Source organism: Gasterosteus aculeatus, chromosome 15 (assembly GCF_964276395.1).
Source record: "Gasterosteus aculeatus chromosome 15, fGasAcu3.hap1.1, whole genome shotgun sequence".
NCBI classification, from domain to species: Eukaryota; Metazoa; Chordata; class Actinopteri; order Perciformes; family Gasterosteidae; genus Gasterosteus; species Gasterosteus aculeatus.
The window spans coordinates 2,781,122-2,805,709 of NC_135703.1; the positions used below are offsets into that span (position 1 = coordinate 2,781,122).

At 47.0% G+C, this 24,588-nt stretch overlaps 3 protein-coding genes across 3 annotated transcripts; all 3 read left to right on the forward strand.

The window, feature by feature from the left end:
- The first annotated feature begins 1,290 nt into the window (after nucleotides 1–1,290).
- LOC120832783 (serine palmitoyltransferase 2) lies at nucleotides 1,291–11,592 on the forward strand. Its single transcript, XM_078089376.1, is given in 13 exon segments — nucleotides 1,291–1,526; nucleotides 1,529–1,591; nucleotides 3,235–3,408; nucleotides 3,910–4,064; nucleotides 4,175–4,323; nucleotides 4,608–4,732; nucleotides 5,287–5,380; nucleotides 6,080–6,185; nucleotides 7,034–7,253; nucleotides 7,692–7,818; nucleotides 8,178–8,313; nucleotides 8,440–8,569; nucleotides 9,640–11,592. Coding segments are annotated over 13 exon segments (1,719 nt in total). The 5' UTR covers nucleotides 1,291–1,400; the 3' UTR covers nucleotides 9,754–11,592.
- A 3,096-nt stretch (nucleotides 11,593–14,688) lies between these two features.
- On the forward strand, nucleotides 14,689–18,025 carry LOC120832942 (alcohol dehydrogenase 1). The gene is made up of 9 exons (XM_040199657.2): nucleotides 14,689–15,054; nucleotides 15,997–16,098; nucleotides 16,213–16,354; nucleotides 16,496–16,583; nucleotides 16,858–17,068; nucleotides 17,140–17,400; nucleotides 17,471–17,603; nucleotides 17,698–17,836; nucleotides 17,920–18,025. The coding sequence occupies exons 1-9, from the start codon at nucleotides 15,037–15,039 to the stop codon at nucleotides 17,951–17,953; spliced, it is 1,128 nt and encodes a 375-aa protein (XP_040055591.2). The 5' UTR covers nucleotides 14,689–15,036; the 3' UTR covers nucleotides 17,954–18,025.
- Nucleotides 18,026–18,573: 548 nt separating this feature from the next.
- Nucleotides 18,574–23,406, forward strand: LOC120832944 (alcohol dehydrogenase 1). Its single transcript, XM_040199659.2, has 9 exons — nucleotides 18,574–18,705; nucleotides 21,182–21,283; nucleotides 21,405–21,546; nucleotides 21,813–21,900; nucleotides 22,036–22,249; nucleotides 22,321–22,581; nucleotides 22,703–22,835; nucleotides 22,949–23,087; nucleotides 23,177–23,406. Exons 1-9 carry the CDS (start codon nucleotides 18,688–18,690, stop codon nucleotides 23,208–23,210), a joined length of 1,131 nt encoding a protein of 376 aa, XP_040055593.2. The 5' UTR covers nucleotides 18,574–18,687; the 3' UTR covers nucleotides 23,211–23,406.
- The last annotated feature ends 1,182 nt before the right edge of the window (nucleotides 23,407–24,588 follow it).

Consider the following 24,588-nt stretch of genomic DNA (forward strand, 5'->3'; position numbering starts at 1 on the left):
AAGCATTAGAATATCGTCACCTTCACATTACAGTGCAGACTCACATCCAGAAATTGGTCCCTTTAAAGTAAATCATCCTCAATACTTTGATAGATTGATAGATTTGATAGATAGTATATCTACATATATTTAACATGTACAATTTCCTGCTAAATTAATTCATAATTATTAAATATGGAGATTTTGAAGGGCTTCCATTTAGAAAGGACCATTTACTTTTAAATCTAATGCAAAAAAAGACATACATTAGTCTTGTCAACCAAGGACTAAGTTTGTCCCTTCCAAGGAGGGTTTAAAGAAAATGTGCACATTATGGTCGCAGTACAGCTTCATACCAGTAGAGAGAGCAGCTGAACTGGGATTTCCACGAGGAACATCTACGGCTGCAACGTAAAATCCAAAACCCATGACAGCATTACAAAGGCGTATTGAACATGAATCTAACATCCATCACCGCAATGGGGTTCAGTTACCGTAGAGCGTAAAGTGCAAAGTGGTGACTTTTAGAATCAAACTTTGGACAAAAATGAGATGGTTTTACTTTTGAGCCCATTGCTATTTTACACTAAGGCAGAGAAAATTACTTTTTATAAAAGCGTAAATGATCATAACGTTCATTACCAATATAAATCGTTGCTAATAAATGAATTGAAGAATAAGATCACTGTTTTCTAAGAACCACACAATCATAATATCGGATAAACAGTGTGTGTGGGGGGGGGGGGGGGGGGGGGGGGGGGGGGGGGGGGGGGGGGGGGGGGGGGGGGGGGGGGGGGCTAGATTTGAACTAAATATAAGAAAATTCAAATGTGTTCATGTAAGCATTACATTATATTGATATAATGATATGTTAGTGGATGGACAATACCTTTGCATACAAGCTGGATTTAAGCAAATAACATCAAAATATTTAACAAGAACAATATGGTATTATTGTTCCAGCATGTGGTGCCCTCGGGTATTAAAATCACTTCACTCTAGCAGGGCATATTTCTAAGGGTCCTACAGATAAAAGTGCTTCACTTTCTATTTCCTCCACAAACGCTGTAAACCCATAACCGCGTGATCAAGTTCACGTACATCAAGCCACGCCCTTCCACACTTGCGAAATGCTTAGCCCCGCCCCCTTATCGCATCCCGCTCGGTATTACTATGGGCGTTGATTTCCGGCAATTTTGCGTCTGGATTTGTTTTTTTCAATGTTCCACAGAGTCCGCGTGTTAATCGTGTGTGTTTGTTGTGTGTGCGCGCGCGCGTTTGTGGTCTTTTAACGGTCCCCGGTTTCGGGTGCTGTCACCGCCTCCCACCCCTCGTTCTCCTCCTCCTCCTCCCCCCCCCCCTTCCTCCCCGCGTCACTACATGCGAGTCACCGTCGCGGCTCCACGCATCGTTGGCCCGCAATGACCGAGAGCCCCGCAACGCAGCCGGCCGACGGGGACGTGTGTCAGCGGGCGAAGAACGGACTGAGGCCGGAGAGGAACGGCTCGGCGAAGAGCCTCCGCCGCGGCCATGAGCGGCGGGCCGAGCGCCCCCCGCTGCCCCCCCCGGGGAAGGAGAGGAGCAGGAGGCGGATGCGGAGGAGGAGGGTGAGGCCCGGGGATGGGACCGGGGAGGAGAGAGACTGGTGTAGCCGGGGGGGGGGGGGTCCGAACCCCCCCCGGAAACACCGTGGACGATGCTGGCGTCACTGACTTCCATCAGCGCCCCGTTAGGAGGGCGGTTTGCCGCCATCGAGGCGTGCGTGATTCTCCAGTGGCGTGAACGCCAGATCCCGTGTGAAACACCCGAGATTGAGCGTGTTCTCGCGTGTTCACGTTGTTATAGGCTCCCTCAAAACATGAATTAAACGCGTTTCACGAATTCTAACGAGACGCTGTCGGATTCGGCATAATCCTATTTAAACCAAAACACATTTGAAAATATTAAATTCGCAATTTAGTGAACGGGCTCATCATGGTCCCCACCGGACCCACGGGGGGACAGCTCTCAAAAGGCTGGCATGTGAATTATGATAATATCATATGACTGCCGAATTTAAGTAGAGGATTATCTGTTAAACCTACATTGCTTCTTTGATTAAGATAGAGGAATGACAATAATCGATGAGCCAATGAGAGAGCCAATGACAATAATAATAACAACAACCTCAGTTCACAGTGTGTTATTGTCAGAGGGAGTGGCCTGTTTTTTGATGGAAACTAATTACAGTGTATTGGCTGCTCCTCTCAACCTCAATTAAACGATAAATATGTGTTATTTCTTTAAAGGCGTGATGCAAACACACTACTCCGTTAACGTGTAGATGGTTACTCACTTCAGTTGTGAGTAACACCAGTGCAAGTCTTCAGATAAGGTTGTCCGTTGAGACCGCGTGCACGCTGGGTAAGAGCTTTTTTCCAAAGAGGCTAATGAAATTTCCACCCTTGGGTGTCAAGTCTGAAATTAAAAGCCCCCCCTGGGACAGTGTGATCAGATGCTGCCTCACACGGGCCCAGAGGCGCATGGAAAGGTTTTGATACTGATTTCATTAGAATGTTCATGAGTGCGGATTTTTCCCTTCTCATCAAAATGAAAAGAAAAGAAAAAGTTGTATTAAAAGTGTGAGGTACAATACCAGTTTTGAGAGTTTGAGGCACAAAACAATAGTCTGAAAACGCAGTGTTTTCAGCCTGGCTGCCCGTGTGGAGGCATTAGAGAGAAACGCATGACTGGTCACATGCAGCGCCTCGCGGCCATCAGCACAGGGACGCACACACGTGATGGCAATTCATCCGCCTGCAGGTTTTTTTTTAAAGCAAAACCTCCTTTTTCTTTCACGGTCTGTCATGAACGCGCTCTGTTCACGAAAACGTCGAGACGCCACTCGGGTCGGCGTGCTCGCACCAACGTCAACACCCACCGGGCCCTTCCCTTATTTGTCAGTCAAATCCTGGCGTTTGGCGCACGCTGTTTTTTTATTTCCTGTACGGTTGGAGTACAGCGGCACCAGAGGCCTCCTTATGTTCCCCCTCGAGTGAACGTAAGTCACCTTCAGAGTGAGACGCAGAAACCTCAGCTGACTGGGCTGGACTTCATACGTTATTATGCAGCCACATCGCTTATATCGACTCTAAGTCTAAAAGTAATATGCACTGAATAATACGATTTACTGTTGACAACATCGGGCGTCATCTTCATTCACGGCCCAGGTCCTTTTTAATCAGCGTTTTTCCCGCTTTTCCAATGTCGCCCCAGGTCCCCGCGGCGCCGCGGCCCTTCGCCGAGTCCTTCGAGGAGACCCCCATGCTGGTGGCGGTGCTCACCTACATGGGCTACGGCGTGCTGACCGTCTTCGGCTACCTGCGCGACTTCCTCCGCCACTGGAAGATCGAGCGGTGCCACATCGGCCGGGAGAAGGAGGAGCAGACGGTGAGCGCGCTGAACGCCGCCTGTTTTGGTCGTTCTGAGGGGGCCCTGGCTCTGTGACCCCTGACCCCCCCACCGCAGAGTTTCCCCAAAGTGTATTTGCACCAGTCTTAAGTTTCGTTAGCGTCGCTCGGAGACTGCAGAGGAAGTCCACATCTCGGCGCCTCTTGTCGAAACGCGCCCTTGGCCCGCCAAGGTTGTTTTCAACCTGTTACGTGACCTTCGATAGTGCGGCCCATTGTTTGCTCGGTCACGTCGAGGAAAGGAAGCGGCTGAGATAAGCGCGGGGAAGTCATGGACTCGAGGATATGCCGCGCGTGCTTTCTCTAAGAAGGAACAGGAAATTCCTGAAATTGAATTCCCGAATGTCCTCATTTTCTTTCCTTCCAGCTTTGTCTGCTAAAGACAAACGTGTTACTGGACCAAAACAACACCTGATAACATCGGCCTCCCTGCTCCCCCTCACATCTCTCTCTCTCTCTCTCTCTCTCCATCCACATGTAGGGTTTTGTGCCCCTCTACCAGGACTTTGAGAACTTCTACACCCGAAACCTCTACATACGCATAAGAGACAACTGGAACAGGCCCATATGCAGCGTCCCGGGGGCCAAAATGAACCTGATGGAGCGAACGTCCCGCGACTACAACTGGACCTTTGAGTGAGCGAGACATTTATTTCAACCGCCTTCTGCGGGGCGAATACCGGACGGGTGACCTCTCCTCCTCCACGCCGGCCGTTACCAACGGGCCCTGTCCTTCTCCCTTGCAGTTACACGGGCCGGGTCGTGCGGGACGTGATCAACCTGGGCTCCTACAACTACCTGGGCTTCGCCGAGAACACGGGCCCGTGCGCCGACGCCGCGTCCGAGGTCGCCGCCAAGTACGGCGTCGGGGTGGCCAGCACCAGGCAGGAGATTGGTACAACCACACGGCAAAAACACGGGCCTTCCCACTCTCGCTATCACTTGGGCTGAGCAGCAGGAATGCAGCGGGGGCGGGAATAATGGACTAGTTTGTTTTGTGGAAACTAACACGGTAGATTCTGTGTTAACAGCGCGGTGTGCAAATAACACAAAGCGTTTTAATACCCGGGCGCTCTTTGTCGCGCCTTCTCAATAGAACCACCGCAATGGTGGTTTACCAAGCGGCGCGTTTGGAGGTCGTTTCCGGGAAGGTGACGGCGTGTGACTCCCGCCCCTCAGGTAACCTCGACCGGCACGAGGAAATGGAGAAGCTGGTGGCTGAGTTCCTGGGCGTGGAGTCGGCCATGGCGTTCGGGATGGGCTTCGCCACCAACTCCATGAACATACCGGCCCTGGCTGGCAAGGTAGGACCTGCGGGAGACGGGTGTGTCTTCTTCTCTCCCCCCCCCCCCCCCCCCCCCCTTTTCTTCACCCTCTCTCCTTTTTAGCTGTTTGTTGTAGTGTAGTAAAACAACACAGACAAACCCTTTAGTAACACCATGACGGAGGCCTCCCTCGTGCCTCCTCTGGCCTCGCGCGTCAGGGTAAACCGCTTCCTGTTGGCGTGAGCTACTGGTGACTCGACCAGACGTCAGAGTGACAGAACAATACTGTTCTGTCCCGCTGCTGCTCTGCAGGTAGCCGCTTCGCCACGCTCCCTTCTTCCTCTTTTCTTAGTTGTGAAATGATGCAACGCTTTAAAATCAGAAGTAGTTGCCCAATCTCTTTCTTTTAAACCGCCAACAATGGAACCGACAAAGCAGCATTCTCCATTCAAATATCTATAGCCAAGAACTCTGCAGCCCGTATGTACTAAAGTGACTTGCTCAGTATTTGTGCCCCGCTACCTGCTGCCGCCGACGGATGTGCACTAATCCGATGAATGAATCCTGTGTAAATGTTGCCTGGTGTCCTGCAGGGCTGTCTGATTCTGAGTGATGAATTGAACCATGCCTCTCTGGTCCTGGGTACCAGACTCTCAGGGTCCACCATCAGAGTCTTCAAACACAACAGTGAGTCTGGGACTACAGAGACGTCCTCCTTCAAGTCTCCTAACCTGCACTCACAGGCACATTTTTATTATTATTACAACCTTGCTGCTTAATGCTGGATATGTATATTTTATGTATATATGCTGCTCCATGTATGTTTCATACTGCACATATACTCTTTATTTATATACATCGCATATATATACTCTGCACTTTATCTGCTTTCTTGCGCTTCTGGTGAGATGCTAAACTGCATATTGTTGCCTCAGTATCTGATAATAAAGTTGAATAAGCTTTCATCATGTTTTTGGTACATACTTCATTGATTGAATCTACCGAGTAATGATTTCCTCACTTATTCTTATAGATGCTGCATGTATGTACCTTGTGGTTCCTCTTCACACACCACTGGGGAGGTAGTTCTTCCTTCTACGTCTGGTGTTAAATCGAGTATCAAAATCCGAGGATTTGGAAACATAAACAATGAAGTGTTTGGTTCCCGGCTCCTCTTGGTATCGTTCATTGCCGGCTCGCTGTCACACTAGAATGCAGCAGAAGAAAAGCCTTTGTTGACGTCGTTGGTGACGCTCGTGCTTTTCCTCTTCCAAGTCGGAATGTCAGCTGCTGAAGGCCACTGGCATCCAGCATACTTCACCTCATTCTCACGCAAACCCACATACAGCAAACGTCGTCACATTCTCTCGATTTCTTTCCTGCCAGACATGCAGAGCCTTGAGAAGCTGCTGAGAGAGGCCATAGTTCACGGGCAGCCCAGGACTCACAGACCATGGAAGAAGATCCTCATCGTGGTGGAAGGCATCTACAGGTAGCTTCCCCGTTTGCGTCACAAGCATGGGCGTAACCACGCATTCTTTAGGGGCGTCGTGTCCCCCACCAATATTGATATATTGGTGAGAAATTAATGTGAAATTTAATGCAATTTAGTATTGCACATAGACGGTCATTTTAAGTAAGTGGTCTTTCTTTTTCCATTGGAAGCGATCCTATTTGCTACAGTACTACTGGAAAAGCATAATTGTAATTGGTAGGTGTGTTTAAGGTCAGTAAATAGTAAGCAACTCCGTCACTGTCACAGCGAAATTACACTATTCCTTTAGATGTGAATTTAAATGGTCAATGTGCTCCTCGAAACTATGTTTTAAATGTGCAAATTTTCATTTATAGATATAGATTTGTAGGCCATGCACTTAACAAAAAAAATAATATGGGGTTCATGTCTAAACCATGGTTACGCCCTTTTTCACAAGTCTTTTAACAAAATCACTTTCAGGTATTTTGCAGTCACGGTTACGAAGGCTTAACAAAAGCAGTGGAACAAAAGCAGTTACCAGCTTCTTCCCTTAGCTGCACAAGCTGCGTCATTCTGCCGGACAGGCAAGCTGCAGGAAGCCGTCTGCAGCAACACTCGGCAAAGCAATTCTTGCACCATTACCACAAGTTGAACGCACTAATTGTGACGGGTGTCATTCAGGTGCCGCGTGCTCACCAGCTGACAGGTCTCAGCATGTTTGCACTCGGCCCTCGGCTGAGGAACCGAGAGAACTTCCCTGAGCTCAGGTTACCCGGCTTGTAATGAAGCAAATGAACACATTTGCCCGACAGTAACTGTGACGCCTTCCGCTGTGCCCCCCCCCCCCCTTCCCTCCCCTGCAGCATGGAGGGCAGCGTGGTGCGCCTGCCCGAGGTCATTGCCCTAAAGAAGCGCTACCGGGCCTATCTTTACCTAGACGAGGCCCACAGCATCGGGGCCCTGGGGCCGAGAGGCAGAGGTGTGGTGGATTACTTCGGCCTGGACCCCTGCGATGTGGACGTCATGATGGGCACTTTCACCAAGAGCTTCGGCGCGGCGGGGGGATACATCGCAGGGAAAAGGGTGAGGACGCGGCTCGAGCGCTGAACCACTCGGATGGTTTTCCTGTTCAGGCCAAACTGTCACTCAGGCTCTGGGTGCGGTTAATGAGGGCACCAATCATCTCAGCAATGTGGATCGTCTACCTAGCAGAGCATTCCTGACCTATTAGCCCTGCAACCTGACATTGGAGGATCAAAACGGATGTCTCACCTTCAGGAAGCAAAGTGCTTCTCTGACGTCACATTCACCGGCTTCTTGTCACTTACTCCAGAATACGTTCCATCATCTTTTGAAACGCTAACAAACTGTTGATTCGTTGTTTTTTAATGCAAATATGGGGAATGAGGGTCACGCAGGGTCCTGAGCCCCCCCCCCCCCCCCCCCGGGTCTGACGGAGCGCTTGAAGCTTTTCATGCGCGATGTCTCCTCTTACATCTCCTGTGTATCTGCTGGCTTTAGGAGCTCATTGAGTACCTGCGTTCCCATTCACACAGTGCGGTCTACGCCACCTCCATGTCTCCTCCTGTGGTGGAGCAAATCATCACTTCCATGAAGTGCATTATGGGAGAGGATGGAACAAAAATAGGTAGGTGGTACAAGGATACGTATTTGAAAAAATTGCAAGCTCTGCGAAGGGGTTTTCTTTTTGAGATACTTTCCTACCTAATCATCTAAAATGACCATGAATGAGTGAATGCTAACTTAGCTTCTTAGCTGCTGTAATGGTCATCCGGCGCCACCAGGTGTCGGTGCACACTCATGAAATCAGAGACAGTAGTCTTATCTGAAGGCAGATATTGCGTTATATTATTGCAATGCTACTCCAGATACACCTCAGTCAACAGTTAGACCCTTTTGGCCATTGATTGACTAAATATACCAAATGATGATTTACTTTGGTCAACGGTCAACTCCCGTTTGAATGTCTCCTCTCGTCGTCCCAAGGCCTTGAGCGCGTGCAGCAGCTGGCGGTGAACACGGTCTATTTCCGCAAGAGGCTTCGAGATATGGGCTTCATCATCTACGGCAACCAGGACTCCCCCGTGGTGCCCATGATGCTCTACATGCCGGCCAAGATAGGGTGAGCCTGGAGCTGCTGAGGGACGTGCGCTCGGTTACTGTTAGCTTCAGCCGTTTACACAGAGCGCCTAACAATGACTCAGGGATGTTGTGTGTCATTTCTGCCGTTTCCCCTCCGTCCCACCAGAGCGTTCGGCAGGGAGATGCTGAAGAGGAACATAGGGGTGGTGGTCGTCGGCTTCCCCGCCACGCCCATCATCGAGTCCCGGGCGCGCTTCTGCCTCTCGGCCGCCCACACGAGGGACGTGCTCGACCGGGTAACTGACGCAAACCCGACTGTGTGTTATCTGTGCGACCTTTGGGCAAAGAGGCGACAACGTGGTCAGAATAAGGAGATTGTTTAGCAGGCCGGCCGGATAGATAGACCGAAAAAAAAGACTTGAAAGATGAGGGTATTAAAAGGATAGCCACACCTCACTGGTTCACCTGACGAACAACACACTGCGTGTGGTTTAAAATATCTAAATATATATAAACAGATTGTCTGTCCCGAGTCTCACTGGACAGAGGGACCACTTGCAGATACTAGTTCATATCACTTGCTTCTACAGCCCTCCTGTTATAAGCTGGTATAATATTTTTCAAGCCAAGAGGTCACGACCACTCTGCTGCGAGGGGCGGTCTAGTGGGCGGGGAAAACTGACAGAAGGGTGAGTTACAGGTGTGATCGGGGGGGAGGGGGGGGCTCGTGGCTCAGTGGGCTCGGACGCTCGCTGGCGTATCGAGGGCCGTTATTCTCTCCCGTCCGTCTTTCTGCTCTTCAACACACAAGTGTGGAAAAAACGAGCGAGGACGGGGAGTTGGAGCATTGTAATGCTTTTACCCCCCCGTGATGTAAAAGTCTCTCTTTTGTTAAACGTCCTCTCCGTCTCCCCCTCCGGTACTTTGATGTGTCGTGTCGATTTTTGTGTCTCTTTTATCTGCTGCTGAGCTTTTGTAGTTTCAAAATTCCTTTTCTTTTGTCCTTCTTAAGACGTTTCATGTCACTGAACACATTAAAATCCAACACGCCGAATCGTACTAATCTTTACTGACTTGTTGAGCGCAAGACAAATATTTATTAATGTATCAAATATAAATGATTTAATACATGATGATATAAATGAGCCAGAAATGGACTCATGGCCTCCTGTGCCGTAACAAATGTTCTACTAGGTCCTTAAACAGCATTAAAGTCAGCCTGTTCTACTTCAGCCCAGAGATATTCAAACTTACAAGACGGGGGGTTTTGTCCATAAGAAATATCGCTTGGTGCAGCTTCAAATTTCCCAGCCGCATGCTGCCCTCCGCCGTGACAGCTTTTCTTATTGTACGAATGTCTCCACAGGCGCTGAGTGTCATCAGCGAGGTGGGCGACCTGCTTCAGCTCAAGTATTCCCGACACAAAATCCAGCCAGCGCGGCCCGCCGCCCGCGACGCGTACGAGGACGTCGACGACTGAGAGGGGCCGCCGCTCTCCCAAAGCGAGCGACGACCAGGACCGGGGACACGAGCGCAGCAAGGAGTCGTCCCTTGTCCCCTGCCTTACTCCGACATGCAGAACCTGTGGTGCACACAGTGAAAAAACCCACTTTAACCTTGTTATTCTTATACATTATTCTTATTTTTTTTATAATTTTGTGTCAAAGACTTTAAGTTGTTGTGTGTGTGCTTCTTGCATGTTAAGCTGTGTGTGTGTGTGTGTGTGTGTGTGTGTGTGTAAGAGAGAGAATGTCTTTGAACTGGTGAGCGAGGCGCTTGCTTCAACATGATGATGTCGTACTGGAAACAAGTGGCCAGATGTGCATTTTTTTTTTTTTTTTTTTTTACCAAATAAACAAATGCCATCCACTGTTTTTGATGCTAAGCTAATGCTAAGCCTGCTGGCCATAACTTTATATTTACCATCAATCGCCAGATCTAAATTTAAGCGAAGCAAATAAGTGTATTTCCCAGAAACACAAAATAATCTTTTTCTTCAGTCGTCATTCGGGGAAGCTCACACTGGCTCTCTGTCAGCTGTAAGTCGCCTTTATATATTCCAGCGTCAACATTTAAGTATATCATGTAAACAAAAGCTTAAACCCACAACTCCGAAATGTGGAATGAAATATTGTAAATTATAATAATTCAAATTTTTTTGAAATGATAACTTCAGGACTAATAAATAGTTAGGAAAAAATGGAAATATCTACTCAAACTGATCCTCTGATTCTCACAGTTATGTTTCATGTCACTGACATCAGTATGATTGTATGCTTTTATTTTTATTGCTGCATATTTATACAGTTTTCATGTCACGGAAGAATTTAATATCACTTGATAATCTTACTATTTTGTTTTCAAATGTCCAGTTTATTGGTACCAGTTGGTCAGTTTAGTCCCTCTGAAGCAGTGCGACAAATAGATTATTTCACGTTACACACACTCGTCTTCGGCTTCGTGCTGCTGAGCTTCGGGGGGGGGGGGAAACAACGCTTAAATGAAGGGAGCTGTCCACAAAAGCTAAACGAAGGATATTCCACATGTAACTCCCGACAGGCATCGCGTGACCTCCCGCTCGTCCTGCTGATGCACCGCGAGAATGACGCTACGTCACATGTCGTCACGTGTAGAATGAGCCGTTGGAGCTCCAGAGGACGTTCCTTTGTGTCCGTCACTGTGCACGGGAGCTTCTTGTGTGGCTGACTTTCCTTCCGATGCAAAACGTGTCCAAACCTTTACATTTTGATATGAAAATAGAGTAAAACCCAGAGACCTTACGGGTTGACCCCCCCAATGATGCTTTTCTTAATGTGAATTATATCCCAGTACTCTCAAAATGATTGGTGCTAGATACAACTATATATATCTCAATATTTTGTGTAACGGTTCTATGGTCATTAAAAAGGAGCTATACGTAATATTTAGTTCACTAAACAATGGTTATCTTTTTAACAGCCCTCGAGTTCACCCTTAATGACGCCACTGGTTTAGTGCGAGCTACCACAATTCAGAGATCATTCCTTTTCTGATATAGTGCCTTTTGAAGCAAACGTTTTTTCTAAGAGTTGCGTGTCATAACTTGGATTGTTCATCTTCTACGGTCTTATTAGACTTCTTTCACCACTTTGTCCTCAACACTGTTGATGAATTGCACTGGATGTGTCTTCTGTGTTGACTTATTCTCATGGATTTGATCATAGAAAACGCTTTATTTGCCACATATCTGCATATTATTGCTAACTAAAGTGTCACCTGTGTTGATGATATTGGCAGATTGTTAAAACAATAAAGAAACAAAGCAGATTCGAGCTGCCAACAAGACTCCTCCTCCTTCACACACATGCTAATAAAAGCTTTTTTATGTGCGTGCCAGCTGGTTACGCAAGTTGGGCTCCACATTAGCGTAAGACCAAGGCTGACTTTCAAATGCTGTGTTCTGCTACAGGACATAAGAGTGGGGACAAAGACTTGCAAGGCGGTGAGAGTGTTGTGGAATATTTCAATAAAAGCTCGGTAGAAGAGAATGATTTGTCTGATAAAACAGAGTCTTGATGAATGATCAAAGTTGCAAAAAGTCCATTTATTGCTTGCAAGCAGGAGGTCAAATACACCGGCACGTATCACGGTGCTCTGTGGAAATGGCGTCTCCGAGCACAAAAGACGCTGAGTTTTTATACACATGTGAAGAACATTCTCCGTGCCAGCTACGAGAAGCTGCAAAGCAGGTTGAGATAAGAACCCAGGTGAAGCTGAGGGTAGCACACACACACACAAGATACTCCTCAGTGGCCGGTGCAAATCATAATTAATTGACATGAAAGTAAAACTTGGATCCAGAACTTTCGTACAGAATAAGATATGAACCGAGGCCACGAACAGGAGTCCTTTGTTTTGAAGCTTCTATGAGATCGAGTCAACCGTCCTCCCTTCTCAGGGCACAGCTGCAAAGCAACATTTTGTATCATGCTGCTCTTTGCACATCGGGGTCAAATACAGGACACTTGAGACACGGCTTTAGCACAAGACAATGTTCTAACATATTTTTACCATTACAAGAGACGCTCATCGACTACTGAGAAACTCAGCAAGTGACTCGGCTTAGGTTTGGAGAGCTCACAAACTACAAGTCCAAACCCCAAACCCCTGGCAGACGAGCTAAATGAGCTCCGCTGCAGATTTGATTGACAATGTCCTGACTCCATCCCCCACAGCTCCACCAACCTGCACGTAAAGCTGGGGAAACATGTCTCAGCCTCTCGGACCATCAGCACCGGTTCCCCCCAAAGACTACGTTCTTTCCCCTCTGTTCTTCTCCCTGTACACCAACAGCTGCACCTCCAGCCACCAGTCCGTCAAGCTCCTGAAGTTTGCAGATGACACCACCCTCGTTGGTCTGATCTCTGGTGGGGACGAGTCCGCCTACAGGTGGGAGTCTGACCATCTGGTGTCGTGGTGCAGCCAGAACAACCTGGAGCTCAACGCTCTAAAGACAGTGGAGATGGTTGTGGATTCCAGGAAGAACGGAGCCCCACCTTCCCCCATCACCCTGTGTGACTGCCCCGTCACTATTGTGGATTCCTTCCGTTTCCTGGGCTCCATCATCACCCAGTACCTCAAGTGGGAGCTGAACATCAGCTCCATCACCAAGAAGGCTCAGCAGAGGTTGTTTTTTCTGAGGCAGCTGAAGAAATTCAACCTGCCAAAGATGATGATTGTGCACTTTTACACGGCCACCATGGAGTCCATCCTCTGCTCCTCCATCACCGTCTGGTACGCTGCAGCCACAGCCAAGGACAAGGGCCGGCTGCAGCGTGTCATCCGCTTTGCAGAGAGAGAAAGATGGTAGCCGACCCCTCTCACCCGGGACAAAAACCTGTTTGTGCCCCTTCCATCTGGAAGGAGGCTGAGGTCCATCAGGACGAAGACCTCCCACCACACCAACAGTGTCTTCCCTTCGGCAGTCGGGCTCATCAACAGAGCCGGCACTGACTGACTCTGTCATCCCACCGGTCACTTTCGTCACACTGCACACGTCACTTTCACTTTCTGTTCGCTGGTGCACTTTATTTTTTACTTTTTAAACTTGTATTCCTTTATTATTAAACTAGCCCATATTACTAAACCATAGCATTATATTGTACTAAATTTTATTTCTCTTGCTATGTTGTCTTGTATAGTCTAACTGTCTGCTGTTACGCACCAACCACCAAGTCAAATTCCTTGGCATGTCTAACGTATTATGGTAATAAATGTTTCCTGATTCCTGATAAAACCCCCAAAGGAATGTAGGCGTGTAGGTGTGATCCATCTCTCTGTGGGAAACATCCCTCCGGACTGGCCTCAGGATTAAGGATTCAGGCCTCTCCAACCGTTTTCTAGCTGCTCCAGAGAAGTCCGGCTCCCCGAGTCTCCACTTCTGACCCAAGCAGCCCACCAGGAAGGAAAACTCCTTCTACCCCCTTGGACACAACTAGCGTCCTCACGCCGAGAAATTGGACTCCGGTCCGAGTCGTGTTGGTTACTCCCCCCCCCCCCGCTCCCTCCCCGTCGACCCTTTGCGTCCACCCCCGACAAAATTCACTCCAAGTTGCCTTGAAAACTTGAGAGCCCCGTAAACAGCCCTCGTCACCCCCAATCGATCGATAAACGAAACTCGAGGAAACCCGGAACGCCCCATCAGCGCACAGTAAGGCCGAGTCTGGGCGGAAGTTAGATCAGCATGTGTCACTATTTTTGATTTGTTGTGTAGAGTTAGAGCATATAGAGTTACCTACAGACGGAGGTTTAACACGCGTGGTGTCCAAACACAGCCTCCCAGCTACACGGTTTGCCATGTGGTCCGTAGCTTAGCATCCAGCTAGCTGCTTCCTGAGCCCTCCCCTCCTTATCACACACATACACATACTCAATTATGAGACTTGATTTATAGTTTGGTTATCAGTCCCTTTAAGGGTGGGGCCCTGGTATTTCTTCATTTTGTGAATCATCTTAGCAATTATCTTAAGCGATTAATATTTCTATTGATGTCAATGATTTAATTTTACACTAGTTATTAACCATCACATAACCCCTACGTCGCGCCCAACAAAATGGTGCCCTGCGTACGGCCGTTCCCAACACTCAGTAGAGTCACTTTATCACATAAACAACATGCATATATATATAACAGGTTTCACGAGCACTGTGGGTTCTTTACTGACTGGCAAACGTCAATCACATGTAACTTGTGCATCATGAATCATTTTCCACAGAGCTATTGTTGAATTGGTATCAACAAATCAATCAAAATCGTTGTGAAACAACATATTCACTTTTGGCAATACTACATTACTGTATCAATATATCAATGAGGATCCTGGATAATAAATTACAATCCAGGAACAAAGAGGAAGAATGGATTAAAAGGGCGTTAAGGCACAAAACAGGGACTCACAAACCAACAGGGCGACTCCTACAGCAAAGAGTAGTCTCTTTGCACAGCACAAAGTGGCTGGGTGCCATTTCAATGGACGTGGTTGGTAATCATCATTTGGTTACAGCTTCTACATGCAGAACGGGCCCCAGATTTTGAGTGTCCGGAGACGATAATATAGATCGTTCGATTTAGTTGGTGCCTCCCCATCTGGATGTTGCGCAACTGGATTTCTTCCTGCAGCCTGGCGTAAACATTAAAGCCAAAGTCTATCTGCCCTTCTCTCTGCTCCAGCAGCTCTTTCGCTCTCAACTCTCTTCGTTTTCTGCTTTTAGGTTTGCTGCTAAAATGGCAACAGCTGGTAAGGTAGGTACAAAATCCAAGAAGAGAGCATTTTAGTATGTACAACTTTGATTTAATTTAATTGGTATGTTATAGTGGTTTAATTGAAGTCAAGTATCTATAGGGAGAAAAACCAAATGTCAGAATACAATGCAAAGGGGATCAGTGATGAGTTTATATTCATAATGCAGAAGGGTAGAATGTACAAGCTGATTCCTGACATTGTGTTTCAGTGCCCTTGTGTACAGTTTGTTATGTCAAATCATCTTTGCACACACTTGTGTTTTTTTCACTCGGTTATTATTTTTACGGCTCTTCCCCTCTAACGTGTTACATGTGCTTTTAGTTTGAAACTGTCCAGACAGAGATTTGTTCACTGTGGATTCTGGCGAAGATGAAGCCCGTGAACCAAAAAAAAGACCACAAAGGTCAACATTGGAATTCCATAACCTTCACGCAGTGTTTGCTTTTCCACAAGCAGCTTTTCAGGAAACCGCTATCTTTCGGAACAAATCGTACACCGAGGATTATGGAGCCAAATCAAGGCCAAAGGTTTTGATCATTTCAAAAACGACCTGAAACATTGAAAATTACAACAATGTATTCAAAATTTAAAGAAGTAGACAAACATGTTTTTAGGTTCCATATAGTTTTGACTCAGTTCTATATATTTTTTATAAAATATATTTTTTAGATTCAAATCATATTTTCAAGTTTCAAATCTTTTTTCACTTTTGGATCTTTTTTTTTCCCTTCTCATTCACACTTTTGGCCCTGATGTGGCACAGGGGGCGGGGCATCAACTGTGAGGGGCGTGGCATCATGACTGACAGCTTAACAAAGCCTGGATTTGGCTCCATAGAGGATCATTTCATCGTCTTTGCAGAAACGCATTCTAAAATACTCATATTGTAGAACTGTGCAATGGTCCTGAGTCATTTGAGTCCCCCCCCCTTCCACCCGTAGGTCATCAAGTGCAAGGCAGCAGTGGCCTGGGAGCCCAACAAGCCTCTGGTGATGGAGGAGATCGAGGTGGCCCCGCCCCAGGCCAACGAGGTCCGCATCAAGGTGAGAGACGTCCAATTGTTTTTCGGCCTTAGAAGTACCCCCCCAGGTTCTCCTTTTAGATGGAAAGAAAGTCGATGTTTTCACTTTGTGGCGGTTTTGTCTCGGGGGCCTCAGATCGTGGCGACTGGAGTGTGCCACACGGACCTGTATCATCTGTTTGAGGGGATGCACAAAGACGGCTTCCCCGCAGTCCTCGGCCACGAGGGAGCCGGCTTCGTGGAGAGCGTCGGGACCGGAGTCTTGGAGTTCCAACCGGGTCGGTCAAAGCTCCTATTCCCGACCTGACGGATCGATGCATCTCACCTCTAATCCCAACAACCCTTTTTCCATCGGAATGGTTGTTTTGTTAGTTGACCTAAAGCTTCTCTGACATGGCTTTCCTGTATTTGACTTTCAGGAGACAAGGTCATCCCCCTGTTCATCCCCCAGTGCAGAGAATGTCGCTTCTGCATGAGTCCCAAAACCAACCAGTGTGTGAATGCCTGGTGAGCTCATCTTGTTCTTCTCATCTCTTCATTTCATGAACCCAGGATGGGCTCATATTATGTCATAGAGCCATAGATGGTGCACTGCCATCACACTCATCGATATGTCAATTATTAAACCAGGGGGACTGTGAGTGTAACCAAGATGTTCTGTGATGATGCCACAGAACACTTTGTTCAGGGCTTTGGGTTCCATGTGTGTTCATCCTTGTGGTGGAACATGCAAATATTGAGTCTCAAGCTACATTTTTAATCTAACAAATTCTATACTCAGGAATGCGGATGTGATGTCAGACCCAGAGTCCCGGTTCACCTGTAAGGGGAAGAAGGTGCTGCAGTTTATGGGAACCAGTACCTTCTCTGAGTACACGGTGATGAACCAGATGGCCGTGGCCAAGATCGACCCCGCTGCCCCTCTGGACAAAGTCTGTCTCCTGGGCTGTGGGATCTGCACAGGATACGGAGCCGCCGTCAACACCGCCAAGGTTTGTCTGTTTGACCTTGTGGAACACCAGCAGACAGAGACCCATGTTGACTGAACCCCGTCGTATCGCAGGTGGAACCGGGCTCCACCTGCGCCGTGTTCGGCCTGGGAGCTGTGGGCTTGGCTGCAGTCATGGGCTGCAAGGCTGCAGGAGCCAAGACGATCATCGCCGTGGACGTCAACCCGGAGAAGTTCGCCAAGGCCGAGGTGTTCGGGGCGACCGACTTCGTCAACCCGAAGGATCACAGCGGGCCAATCAGCCAGGTGCTGTCGGAGATGACCGACGGAGGGGTGGACTTCTCCCTGGAATGTGTCGGGAATGTGGGCGTCATGGTGAGTAACTTCTCGTAGCTCATCTGCAGATGTGAGAGCGTTTTGGTTCCACGGGCGTCTCTCCCTCCAGCGCAGCGCCTTGGAGTCTTGTGTGAGAGGTTGGGGCGTCAGCGTGCTGGTTGGCTGGACGGACATGGATGACTTTGCCGCCCGCCCCATTCAGCTCATCGCCGGACGCACCTGGAAGGGCTCCCTGTTTGGAGGTGAGACGCCTGTATTGTCCAATCTCTGGCCTGTTCGTAAACAAAGAAGATAAAACCTTTTGCTCACATTTGAAGGGTTTTATCTGTGGTTCAGGATTCAAGAGTAAGGACGGCGTGCCTCAGATGGTCAAAGCCTACCTGGACAAGAAGATAAAAGTGGATGAGTTCATCACTCACAACATGGCCTTGGACCAGGTTAACGATGCCATCGAGCTGATGAAGCGTGGCAAATGGTAGATGAACCGTACTTTCTCAGTTTTTCAGGGTGTATTGACCGACTACGCAGGTCTGACTGTTGTTTGTTTTTGCTCCGCAGCATCCGGACGGTTCTCAGTGTTTCCCCACAGTGAGAACGCTGCATCGCATCGAGCCAAGCAAAACTCTTTATGCGTACTCCTGGATAATAAAGAGACATGTCAAAAGATGAGCTGTGTGCATTCTTCTGAACTCACTCAACGCTGTTCCATGGGTTTCTTGCAGTTTTTTAGAATCGTGTGCAGAGGTCAACCGTGACAGCAGATCATCAAATAATGCACATATCTATATTGATATATTGTGTATATAGTGAATATATTTACATAGGAACTGCATCGTATCATGGCAAAGAAGAGAATCAGACTCAACACAGACATCCCTCTGCTACAAACAAGGACTCAATGAAGTTCAAATTAATATACATGCATCATTATTTCCTTATTCATGTTTAATGAAAAAAACTATTTTTGGTATTTTTGCCCCAAAACGGCCCTTCTTCTTGATTACAGTACAGGAACGTTTTATCTTTCACTGTAACTAACTGAGCTATTAACTTTTACATCATTCACTTCCCCCCCACAGCAACTCATTTTGACACAAAGAGTCAAACTAAAGTTGTAACTTGATAACGGAGGCCGAGCGGTAAAGTGTTTTTTACAGATTGGAGGGAGTGGCTGTAGTGTTGGCGGAAGTGACCCCCCCCCCCCCCCCCTCCAGTCTTGTCCCCTGTAAATAAGACCTTGGTCACTTGTATTTGCGTTCGTGGCCTGCAGCTGACCTCCTCTCTCAATCGCTCACTTGCTCGCGCTCCCACATCGTTGCAGTAGAAATGGCCACGGCGGGTAAGGTGAGTACAATCTAAGACGCGGACGCAGATGTGTGTTTACTTTTTGCCATACGTCACGTGATAAGTTGTGTGTACTGAAGCATGAACCTCAGCAAACGGCCAAACGACATCTCATTAGTCAACAGTAATTCTGGGCTACTTTTAGGGCGAATATGTTTCATTTGAATGTGCTTCTGTATTTGAGAGCAGTTCACACTCGTGGGGCCAATTCAGGGGTCGAACTGTTTTCTTTCCTGATTAATATTTTACAGCATATCTGCTAACAGATAAGTCATATTATGTAATGGTATTATGTAATTGACCTAACGTAGCTGAACCTTAAACTGACCTTTCTGTTTCTAACTATATATCTAATATCTGTCTCTCGGTCCCCTCGGTCTTAGCGAAATGTCTCTTGTCCAGAAATGGAACAGTTTGAAAGTACTAGTCAGTAAACATTTATGACCATAATATGTCAGACATGCAAGGAATTTGACTTGGCGGTTGGTGCGTAACAGCAGACAGTTCGACAATGGACAAGATAACATAACAAGATAACAAGAAATAAAATATAATGCCATGGGTCATAATATAAGGCTATGTGTTAGTAATATAAGGCTATGGGTTAGTAATATAAGGCTATGGGTTAGTAATATAAGGCTATGGGTTAGTACTATAATGATATGGGTTAGTAATATAATACTATAGGTTAGTAATATACGGATATGGGTTAGTAATATACAGATATGGGTTAGTAATATAAGGCTATGGGTTAGTAATATAATACTATAGGTTAGTAATATACAGATATGGGTTATAATATACGGATATGGGTTAGTAATATAATACTATAGGTTAGTAATATACAGATATGGGTTATAATATAAGGGTATGGGTTAGTAATATATGAAGCTGGGTTAGTAATATAAGGGTATGGGTTAGTACTATAATGATATGGGTTTGTAATATAAGGGTATGGGTTAGTAATATACGGATATGGGTTAGTAATATAAGGCTATGGGTTAGTAATATAATACTATAGGTTAGTAATATACGGATATGGGTTAGTAATATAAGGCTATGGGTTAGTAATATAATACTATAGGTTAGTAATATACGGATATGGGTTATAATATAAGGGTATGGGTTAGTAATATATGAAGCAGGGTTAGTAATATAAGGGTATGGGTTAGTAATATAAGGGTATGGGTTAGTACTATAATGATATGGGTTAGTAATATAAGGGTATGGGTTAGTAATATACGGATATGGGTTAGTAATCTCAGGATATGGGTTAGTCCTTTACGAGGAATATTTACATCTTACGTCCACTTGGACCACAGCTCTTCAGAAATGATATTGTGTGTTGACACTGGCATTTCCTTCTGCGTAAACACACTTGGAAGCTCAAAGAACGGATTGTCAGCTAATTTGGATATTGTGACCCCTTGTACGTAGATTCATCTTCGTTTTTCTTTCCGTTAGACTTTCAGAACAGAAAGCGTCAGTGCTTCCTGGATCCAGGATTGCGTACGTTTGTATGATTCGGTTTCCCTTCACACACTTAACATTGACATGTAGGATTGAAAGGATGCCGTTACTGCCTCCAGCCCCTGTATGTCCACGAGTAGAGACAGTTGTGCCACTCACAGAACGCTCTTCGTCTTTCCTTTTTATCAATGTGAAGAACACTGGGACGACTCTGGTTGATGCGCGTTTACTGCAACTCTCGCTCATGTGTCCCGTGTGCAAGCGACCGAAGCAAACGCCTTTCTCTTTCAGAAAGTCCAACTTTTCCACATGCGTTCTTTTCCTCAATTGTTGACAGCGCTCCAATGCGTGTCCATTCGTACAGTACAAACAGCAAACGTTTGATACTGTTTGGGTTTCAATGCTTTTCTTGGTTACACTCACAGCTGGTTCAGTAGACATATAGACTGACATAAAGCTGTTTCTTTTGGACTGCAACCTTGGATTTAATTTTGTCTTGTTGCCTCCTTTATTTACATCTTGAGTATTTTGACTTGACTAAGGTCTATAAAGCCAGATCTGCGACCTTCTTTTTCTGAGATTTCACATGAAGCTGCTCTCCACTTTTCGCTGAGTTTGTGCCTGTAGCCCTTTAACATCTTCTGCCCCACTTTCTGTGGTGTAGCAGTGATCCAGCGTGTTCTCCTCTCTGGTTGGGCATTTAATAAACCAGTGGAGGAACAAGAACATTTCCTGATATGTCCCCAGCTAATGGATTCAAGACAAACCTTGACACAACTTAATTACTCTGGTTCAATAAAAAATTGTTTGTCCAACAACGTGTGTGGACTTTAAAGTGTTTGCTTTTGCGAGAAGCAGGTTCATCAAAGTTATTGAAACAACTTGTGTTTGTGTTGTTTCAACACAATAAAGATATGCAATAATTAAAATTGTGAAACCCATTTCTTTTCTTGATTGTATTTTTCTAATCTCACGTGTCATTTCGTGTGACGTCACTGGGCCGCAGGTCATCAGGTGCAAGGCCGCGGTGGCCTGGGAGCCCAACAAGCCTCTGGTGATGGAGGAGATCGAGGTGGCTCCTCCACAGGCCCACGAGGTCCGGATCAAGGTGAGACATTCAACCCCCCGGTGTGTTTGGCCATTCTTTTATCCCTCCGACATTAAAAAGTGGACTACGCTCTTTCACTCGTCTTTGTCTTGTCAATGTTTGGTGACTCTATTCGGTGCAGATTGTGGCAACCGCGCTGTGCCAAACGGACCTGCAGCACCTTTTGGGGAATATGGGCAAAGACTGCTTCCCTGTGGTCCTCGGCCACGAGGCGGCCGGCGTCGTCGAGAGCGTCGGGCACGCAGTCACCGATTTGCAGCCAGGTCCGTTTTGAATGATGATATATTTTGGGAATTCACGCTTATCTGCTTCCTTTCGGTGAGTGAGGTGAGAAGATTTATACACCTCGTATCTGCGTGCTGCGTCCTGAACCTCTGAAGCTCAAGTATTAATAGGCTGAAACACAGAGTGTCAAAAAAGCACACGTTGTCTTTTGAGTATTTTACTCCCTGTTACATTTAACTTGTCACGCGAAGTTGGCTTAATTACTTTCATGGGGCAACGTGGCAACATTGTTTCTGTCTTTTAGGAGATAAGGTCATACCTCTGTTCATCTCCCAGTGCAGAGAATGTCGCTTCTGTAAGAGCCCGAAGACCAACCAGTGTGAGAAAGCATGGTGAGCTCAACCAGCCTCTTTTGTTCTTCATTCCAAGCGTTGATGGTCTTTTTCTTACTCTTACAACCATCCGCTGCAATCTAAAAGAACTGGATGCTGCGGTTGTATTTTGATGTTGATAAATTCTCTGTCCAGGTATGGCGTTGATCCGCTGTCAGTCCCAGAGTCCCGGTTCACCTGTAAAGGGAAGAAGGTGCTGCAGTTTACGGGAACCAGTACCTTCTCTGAGTACACGGTGGTGAACCAGATGGCCGTGGCCAAGATCGACCCCGCTGCCCCTCTGGACAAAGTCTGTCTCCTGGGCTGTGGGATCTGCACAGGATACGGAGCCGCCGTCAACACCGCCAAGGTTTGTCTGTTTGACCTTGTGGAACACCAGCAGAGAGAGACCCATGTTGACTGAACCCCGTCGTATCGCAGGTGGAACCGGGCTCCACCTGCGCCGTGTTCGGCCTGGGAGCTGTGGGCTTGGCTGCAGTCATGGGCTGCAAGGCTGCAGGAGCCAAGAGGATCATCGCCGTGGACGTCAACCCGGAGAAGTTCGCCAAGGCCGAGGTGTTCGGGGCGACCGACTTCGTCAACCCGAAGGATCACAGCGGGCCAATCAGCCAGGTGCTGTCGGAGATGACCGACGGAGGGGTGGACTTCTCCCTGGAATGTGTCGGGAATGTGGGCGTCATGGTAGGGGGGTTTGGTTTCATATTTTTGATCTAATCATCATCACACAAGAGAGCCCACATCTTCTCAGACCGGCACCTTTTAGGTAAAAAGCCGTCTGACCTGGTTCCGTTCCTCCATCTAGCGCAGTGCCTTGGAGTCTTGTATCCAAGGTTGGGGTGTTAGCGTCATGGTTGGCTGGACAAACACGGAAGACTTTTCTGCCCGACCCGTTCAGCTCATCGGTGGACGCACGTGGAAGGGCTCCGCGTTTGGAGGTGAGACAAATGTGACCATCGCTCTGGTAACTGAGTGGATTCTGGCTTTATTTCTGCAGCTGTGTCGTTTTTTTCTGGATGCGAGTCTGACGGGATTGGATTGTGTGCCTCAGGCTTTAAGGGCAGAGACGCCGTGCCTCAGATGGTCAAAGCCTACCTGGACAAGAAGATAAAGGTGGATGAGTTCATCACTCACAACTTGACCTTGGACCAGGTCAACGATGCCATCGAGCTGATGAAGCGTGGCAAATGGTAGATGAACACGGCCGGTCTTGCTCCACCATCCATCCATGACTCAACAACACAGATCTCCTAATTTCTCTCTTCTTCTTGTTTCACAGCATCCGGACGGTCATGACTGTTTCTCCACAGTAAGAATAAGACCAGGCCGGATAGCCGCTCGGCCGGTCCATTAACGCTCCACCGCTTGTACATTTGGAGTAACAACGTTGTTGCAACATGTCTGCACGATGGGAGAAAGTATCAGTGTGGAAGTTCACCTCGAGGCTGGCGTGTTTTCCACGGACACTTGTTTAATAAAGAGGAATTAAGATCGTTCTGCTGCTGCAAACTCTTGACTTACTGTGTTCTTTATCATTTGATCGGGCTAAAGACAATACTGAAACAATAAAGGAGCCACTGCACCTTTCGCAGGTTATTATTTTAAAATGACTAATTATACCTGAAAGGTTCTGTTCCTTTGTCCTCAAGTGGGCTAAGTGGAGTAACTATATCTTATTGGGTTGTTGACCTTAACTTAACCCGATTGAGTCCTCTCCACTATGTGGTAGAGCTATGATATTGTAGCTATGATATTGTATTGTTTTTGATTGTTGAATCATTGATGAAACTAAAAATGCAAAGAAATTCTTTTCCCCATAGTTTTTTCTCCTCGGGGACATTTAGGACAGCTGGTTCACAACTCCACGTGTGTGTTCACCACTGGGAGCAATCCTGTTTTGTCCAAAATCTAAGTCCCTTCAACTGTGTCTGTTGAATAAATAGACCCATTTACATTTTACCCAGGATGCAAGAGGTGGCGGAGAGAAGCTGATGGCGGAGGAACGCGTGACTCACACTCTGCCCTTCGAGACGTCTCATGAATAGTGTCCCCTGGGTTTTGTCTGTCTTGCGTGTCACTGCTGCCCTACAAGGCTAACATTGGATTTCGTAATGATTTGCCCTCAGAGGGCTTTCTTTCTTTTTTTTACTCGCCAAAGAATGAGTACAAACGGGGTCAGAAATGTTAGAGTGGATCAGATCTCATTAAACGAGTCCCACACGTCTGTCCCAAGGTCTTCTCTTTGTCAATACGTCTTGATAGACGCTTTTTTTATTCCACGCAGGCTCCACATCTGCTGCCCAGATGGAGGAAGGAGAATGATGACATCGGACGTATTGCATTGCATTGCAGAGGAGGGGGGTGGGGGGAGAGAGACATGTGGAAAAATATGTCGAAAGGAGCTTTTTTTTGGATTGTCACTTCAGCCAATTCTACATTTTGATAGTCATTCTGTTATTTTGATAGGTGTTGGTGTTATGCTGTAATCAAAGTTATGCAGGGAAGAATTTTGGATCCATGATTCATAAGGGCGAGACACGATGATTTATTCTCACACATCTGGGGGGTCTTTAATGGCTCAAAAGCCCCGTTTACTAAGTGATGGATTCACATATTATCACAGGTTGCTCTGGGATTGTTTCGTCTTTAATATTATTCCCTCCCCCTCGGTCGACAAAAAGGGCCGCAGAA